Here is a 7,562-nt window from a genome sequence, read left to right on the forward strand (position 1 = left end):
AGGGTCCTCCTCATTAGTATGAGCCTGCTGATTAGCTAGACTCTTGGGGGAAAAAGTATCCTTTAGCTGCAGTTTTGTTGATTAAATGTCATTTTCCCAATTCCCCTCACCCAAAGAGATCTTTGGTATATAGCTAGCTACTTGTCAAGTTGTGAAAGGAGATTATCATGGATTATTCAGATTACTGTGTGGTCATCTGAGTTCAATGCGTTGTATATGCTGGGCCTAAACAAATTTCAGCATTTCTTTTGGAGCATTTTGCACTAATGTATGTTTTTTACCCTAAATTTGTAGGTGTCACCCACATCCTGGGCCACAGAAATGACACTGTCAGAGATAAGAAAGTCTCAAACACTGGGGCATGAGACCCTGGACCAAGCAAACAATGTCACTGATAATTAATTTTAGATGTGAATGGATAGCCACATTATAAAAGCAAGAAAATATGAAAATTGTGTTATCATCAAGTAAAACTTACAACAAAGTTAAAGTATTTAATCATAGTCATAATCCTTATCGTCTTTGAAAGTTAACTAATAATGAGTGGTCAACAGCTCACGATATGACTCTAATTCACATTTTTTTTGCCAGAAAACAGTTTTGTTTTTTTTTTAAGTTGGCGAACTTAAAAGAAGGGGACTTTGTGGGGCAGGAAACTGCTCTGTAGTTTCTGGAGAAATAGAGTTTGAATTTTTAGGAAGGAATGCCTCTAGCAGTGGGAGTAAGAAAACCACATTAGACCTAGGAAGAGCAGTCAGAGAAGAGGGGAAGAATGAGAACGGAGGCCCCCAGGAGCTGAGGGGGAAGCTTGTGGTTAGCAAGCAGAGTGGAGGGTGCTGAGTGCAGGGATGCGGCGTGCAACAGTCAGGACATGGTCCTTGAACCTTCAGGCTGTCTCAGTAGAGTAGTGCAATGAAAGGCCCGATACAATTGCTGAACAAGTATTCTTTGAGGCCTACCGTGCTGGCGCTGGTCTAGATGGCAGGGACTTGGTAGCCAATGACCGACTACAAAGGTTAAGGAGTTAACAGGCTTTGTTGGAAAAGCTGGGAAGAAAACAATGGAGACGGAAGGAAAAACAGGGTGAAGGAAAGACTTTTAATTTAGGTACAGGGAGAACTGAGCACATTCATAGCCAACTGAGGGGACACTGAAGATTCAAGAATAGGGACACAAAGGAGACAGGAGACAATAGGCTTGCGAACTTTGGCAGTGAGTCAAGATTCTTATTCTTTGGAAGGAGAAGCAAAGGAGGAGAGAAGGAGGCACTGTCTGAAAAGACCTTCAAGTGGAAAGTGGGTGTGAGGGCCAGCCTGTCACACAGGGGTCCCTGGTCTTCTCTGCCAGTTTCTGCATCTGTAAGTGGGGAAATAGTACTTAGCCCAAAGAGTTTTTATGGAAATTAAGAGGAGAGTGTAGTTAAGCTCCCTTAGCAGAGTGTCTGATACCTGGGAGCCCTCACTAGTGCAGCGTTTATTATACCTAATGAAGAAATTGACAGTGAGGAGAGTGCAGATGGGATTGGGGCCTGAAGTGAGGTTTGGAGGAGCCGATTCAGAAGTTGGGGGTGGAGTGGGATAGGGGAGAGTAGGCCAAAGGCTAATGAATTCTTTGCTCCAGCAGAAAAGAAAGGGGGGTGGGTATTAGAGGAGGAAAGGGGGAGGAGGAGGAGACATTCTAGGGCCACTAACTCACCTACTCATTACCTTCACCAGTTGTACCCAGGCAGGAGGCTGAGAGGTGTGATTAAGGAGTTTCTCCCTGCCCTCAATTTCTCCTCAGAGATTGCCTGAAACTATAAGAACTTAATTTGAGCTAATAAATAAATAAATATTCCTGAGAAGGGGCATGAGGAGAAGCTATCAGTATTTCATACTTTAGCCAATGTCAGGTTTTATGAAACTGGCCAAGATGCTGAGGATGTGAGAACTCTGTTAACTACGTCCTAAGGAGACAGGTGAGGCACCCATGGGCCAGGGCATTCTGTCACCCGTCAGTGAGGGCAGGTTACTGTTCCAGGGACCGAGCAGCCAGGGAGTCAGCATGGCAAAGCACAGGAGATGGAATAAAGGACATGAAGGCAGCTGGGAAGACAGTGACAAAAGGGACGCAGGAAAGGTCCCAAACAGAGCAGAAAGGTGGGTGCTGAAACAGAAGAGTGCGGGATTACAGGTCACACAAAGGAGAGCTGGGAATAGTTTAGGTTACCTGTGAGGCAGTTTAGCAAGAAGTTTACCATTAAGTTTTCTGCATTCCTTCAGGGCCTCCCTTTGGGTTTCACCTTCCCTCCTCCCTAAATCTAGCACAGCATCTTTGTTATTCACCTACCAGCTGCAGTCCAGTCGACTATGACTCATGGCGACCCCATGTGTGTCAGAGTAGAATTATACTCCATAGGGCTTTCAATGGTTGACCCTTTGGAAGTAGATCACCAGGCCTCTCTTCTGAAGCATCCGTGGGTCGACTTGAACCACCAAACTTTCGGTTAGTAGCTAAGCGCGTTAATCATTTGCATCACTCAGGAACTTCATCTTTGTTATTTAGCCAGTCAGAAATGGCCAATTCTTGAAAAGTAAAACAAAGCTGGAAGAGACTTCATACATTATCATACATTATCCAGTTAAACCTCATTTTACAGATGAGGAAACTGATTCAGAGGGTCAAGGTCACAGAGAAAACCAGCTATTAAACTGAATTAGAAGAGCCCTAGGATCTCGTCCCACACTCTGCAGTAGAGAACCATGTGCTTGATAAAACCTAAAGCACACTAAAGTTCCTGCCCATCCAAAGACGACAAAGCATTACTCTTTTTTTGTGGAAGTTAATGATTAAAACCTAGTCTGATCTAAAGCATCTTAACCATAGTTACTAATTAAGCCAATCTCAGTTAGAAAAGAAAGACATTTAAAACAGAATGGAGTGTTCTCTTAAACTAAATGTATACACCTTCAAATCGTAGTAGCATAAACTGTACAATTACAGTATTTCAAGTACACTTAAAAATATTTCACAATACAATACTTTAACCTCTGTAAGTTTACAGATTCTCTTCATTGCATGCCACATGCTGGGCTCTGATAAAACACTTTTGTAACTATTGTGGGGAGGGATATCACTAAAATAACTTCACTTAGTGTTTGAGTGAACGAGGTAATAAAATCTGTTTGCTGTGTTCGCTGTCTCCAGATAGGGCTGTAATTACACCACATAAGGAAGAAAGGTAGCTAAGTCTCAATCTAGATCATTTATGTAAACTCAGCCTTCTTGTCAACGGTGTCCTCATACTGCATGCATGGAAACCGCAAAAATCATCTCCTGTGAACCACACAGAGACAGTGTCCGATTGCAGGGCTGTACGACTGCTTATATTCTTTCTGTAATTGGATGACTGTGGTTCAAGACTAAAACTTGGTATTCTGAGGTTAAAAGAAAAATCTCACCAATTAATTCCCCAGTTCAATAATTACATGCTGAAACTTGTAAAAATTAAACGTATTCTCTAAACCAAAGTGTTAACAAACTAATACATTTCATTGGAAAAGTGCAACTTGTTCAGTTAAAAAAAAAAAAGTTTGGTTCTTTGAAATGGTGTTTGAAAAAATATTTGGTCTTTAAGAAAGAAAAACAGGCACTTCCTAATATAACAAAGATAACATTTGATAACATTTTAATCTCCTACTTAAAATATTTGGCATTTTTTCCCAGCAATTTCTCAAAAACAAAAAATCTTACAAAAACCATAAAACACAAACTATATTCACACTGGATCTATAAATAGCACAGAGACATAACTGCAAGAAGAAAAAGCATATTTTTTCTTAATTCATTTAACTATACTTCATTATGACAAATTGGTCACTCGTTTTTGATTTGACAGTCCTCTCTAGCTGGTATTGATAGTGTTCCTCTTGACACCTGCAGCTTCCAGCTTGCTCTCCTCTCTAGAAGGAAAACCACAGGCCACCGCCCTGGCGCCATCCTTGCTCGGTCCAATCAATAAGGACTTATTTCCTGTCCATTTGCTGAGGTCACAGGAGCGAATCTCATTAATTATTTCTGCTACTGCAGCCTCGAGTGTGCTTCTGGCGTGACAAGTGAAAACTGCTTGACCTTTTTTTCTTCTAATTTTGTTTGTAGCAGTTCCAAAAAGAAGGCAGTATTCATTTAGGAAGGGGAAAAAAGTATATACTGTTAAAATCATTAACACATTTAGATATTTCATCATGAAAGCTCTCCTGATCACCTCATTCTCTAGTTTTTTTCCAGCAAACGAACAATAGTGTCTTTTTAATTTGGTGTCACGAAAATCTGGTCACAGCAAACACAATGTTTTCTAAAGCAGATCTGGCCTCCGAGGGAGGAAAGCTCTCCAGGGCCTCCAGTGCTTTGTTTCCATGGCAACGACACAGGTCAATAGCTGAAGTCACACCTTTGCCAGCTTTGATCGTTTCTCGCAACTGTTAAGAAACAAATGTACAATAAAAGTCAGTTTTTAAGGCATGCAGTAAGCACCACAATTAAATTCGGGAGGGGAGGTGGGAAAACAAAGAAGGAAGGAAACAGCATAGATTCACTGCTTCTGCTGTGTTATTTTGGGGTAAAGAGGACATCATTCCCAAAAGATCTTGAGGCACTAGCAATCCCTAAGGATGCTGGATGCCTGTGCTCCAGAGCAGCACAATAGGCTGCAATCAGCCTAATTACACCTCCATCCCAACTCCCACCCCTTGGTATCTTGTAATGTGCCACGCTGGGGGATGGTGGTAATGAAGGCCAGGGGGCATTTGTATTCTGGCATTTTGAATTCAGTAACCTGATATTTTTATGTGAGGAAGGCTTCACTAACATCTCAGTTAATCACTTTTTTTTTTAAAATACCGTATGTTGACACAATAGTCCATAAGAAAATTTCAGAAAGACCCATATATTAGATCTGAAGGCTGCATTTTAAAAATTAAAAGACTTTATTTGACAAGGAAGAATGAACTATAACACGCTTTGTAAAGAATAAACTCTCACCAACAGAGCTGACTTCCAATCCTGCTCTTAAATGATGGGTAAAGACCAATAAAATGGTTACATTTTTGGGTTGAAAAGTTATAATGATTTGGTCTGTCTGCTTTCCCTCACCTCTATTTTGTCTTCTGTTTCACAGGGAATGTCTCAAATGTCTGCCTAATTCTCTCAGAAAAACTTGGGAGTCCTCCTTTATCCCCCATACCCGGTCACGTATCATGGCAGTGCGAGTGTTGTCCATCCATCTACAATTGAACTTTCTGGCCCCTACAGGTTGGGTGGAGTGCCATGTGACAAGTTATAGTTCCTGAGTTGGGAATGTCACTTCTGGGCTGCAGCATTTAACTGCCTATGCGAGACCCTCCAGAGCTTTCACCCTGGCATGTCAACCAGCCATGTTGGAGAAGCTCCAGCTTGGCTTCCTGAGTGACCACAATGAGCACAATGAGCAACTCTCTGACCTGCAGTGGATGTGCAGTATGGACAAGAAATAAATCTTTTTTGTTTTAAGCCACTGAGATTGTGGGGTTGTCATTAAACATCTTGACTAGAACAGTCACTAAGTTCTAGCCATTCTATTTCCTTTGTAGCTCTCAAATTTATCCTCTACTCTCATTCCCATTGCCACTACATTAGTTCATGCTATCTTCATCTCTTCTCTGGATTATTTTTTGCAATCACTTCCTAAAGAGTCTTCCCACCACCAATTCTTTGTCCCTGGATGCCATCCACTATGCTGCCAGGGAGATCTTTACAAAAAGATGAAAATACGATCTTGCTTTAAAACCTGCACTGCCTTCCAATAGCCTTAAAAATAAAGTCCAAGCTCCTTCATAAGGCACAGAAGTACCCCCCCCCCCAATCTAGCTCCTGTCCAGTCTTGTTTTTCTCCCTTTCCCTCTTTCATTACATATTTAGGGAAACTACTTACAGTTCTCAGAGGTGACCTACCATCTCCCCAGCGGGAGTCCTACCCTCACCACAATCAGCTTGACAAGCTCTCCAAATTCTCCAGCTAGCACTTAGCTAGGAAGACAGGCCCCTAAGGGCTAGGTGCCCCTCTCCCTCTGGTCTCTCAGAGTACCCTGTGCATATCTGCAGTAGTGCATTATTAAATTCTCCATTTACTTATCTATCTCTTCATAAAACTTTAAGCTACTGCATAGTGCATGAAACACGAATAAAAGAAATAATCTTGTTTATTCCTCTAATTATAAAGCGAGAAAACAGAGGTTCAGAGAAGTTCAATGACTCACCCAAGATCATAGATGAACACTGGCAAAGTTGAGATCAGAAGCTAAGTTTTCTAATGCTCAGTCCAGAGGCACTTAATACTATACTCTATGACTTTTAGCACTTCACAGATGTTTCCACATTGAATATCAGCTGTGGGGGTCATTTCAGCCTAAGGTTCTCTGGTCTCTTGCTAATCACTGAATTTATGAAGGCACTAAAATAGTGATGGGTATCAAAGGCAGCCAGATTCAGACTCCCATTCTACCATTATAATCTCATTCTACCTTTATATCCTAGGGAAACCATTTAACTGCTTTGAGTTCTAAAAGGGGATAATAGTAGTCCCTTCTAGGACTGCTGGGGGTGGGGGTGGGGGGACTACAATGAGACAGCATAGAGTGTTTGACAGTGTTGAAAACACGACAGATGTCAGAATGACTTAGTTCTCCCTCCTCAAGCCCTTAGCTATTGTCAAGAAAGCTACTCCATCTACCAAGATCAAGTCTATTTTGGCTTGACACACAACAACCTTGAAGGTAGCTGGACCTGGATCAGATCAGTGTCTTAAACAGTCTTAAAGATTAAAGAGAGAGAGAGGAAAAAGACACACTTACCCTGTCTTCATTATCTTTAATCTCCCCAAATTGGAAATGGATAGGCTAACATTCCCTCATTCTAGACTTCTAGGTTGGAACTTGCAGGCATGCAGCCATCTGCATAACTGGATTAGACAGTCAACTTACAAATATTAACTGAATACCTACTATATGTAAAAACTAGAATGATCCTTCTCTGCTTTATGGGTCAGGAGCTAATTAAGAGTATACCGTGAAAAGCAGCAAAGTACAAATATAGGGCTATGGATGTTCAAAAGAGTAAGAGAGCAATTTTAATTGAAAGAGATTCAAGAAGCCTTACAGAGCAAGTGGGATCTGAGGCATGTCTTGAGAATGTTGAAAATGAGATATGGAAATGGCTGCAGCAAGGGGACTGTAAAGAGAGAACAGCTTGAGCAAAGCCACAGAGGAGACCAAAGAGTGCAGGGCATCCAGGGAATGAAAACAGATCGGTGTGACACAGCTTGCAGGGGCATGTGTCTGGGGACCAAGAAAGTTTCTGAAAACCAGACTAAGAAACTTGAACTGTATATATATAGATTTTTTAATAACCTTTTTTTTTAAATTGTATTTCAGGTGAAGGCTTACAGAACAGTTTCTCACGAAACAGTAGTACACATATTGTTTTATGACAGTGGTTAACAACCCCACAACATGTCAACCCTCTAACTTCTCAACCTTTTTTTTTTTGGT

The 7,562-nt window shown here is 41.4% G+C and overlaps 1 protein-coding gene across 1 annotated transcript in view; it reads right to left on the reverse strand.

Moving 5' to 3' along the window:
• Positions 1 to 2,294: 2,294 nt before the first annotated feature.
• The window catches only part of PDSS2 (decaprenyl diphosphate synthase subunit 2), a 283,596-nt gene continuing 278,328 nt past the window's right edge, over positions 2,295 to 7,562 (reverse strand). The window contains exon 8 of the mRNA XM_004372438.2: positions 2,295 to 4,457. Coding sequence (XP_004372495.1) covers positions 4,299 to 4,457 — 159 coding nt within the window. The 3' untranslated portion in view covers positions 2,295 to 4,298. The remainder of the gene's footprint in view (positions 4,458 to 7,562) is intronic.

This window comes from Trichechus manatus, unplaced genomic scaffold, assembly GCF_000243295.1.
Source record: "Trichechus manatus latirostris isolate Lorelei unplaced genomic scaffold, TriManLat1.0 scaffold00017, whole genome shotgun sequence".
Lineage (NCBI taxonomy): Eukaryota > Metazoa > Chordata > Mammalia > Sirenia > Trichechidae > Trichechus > Trichechus manatus.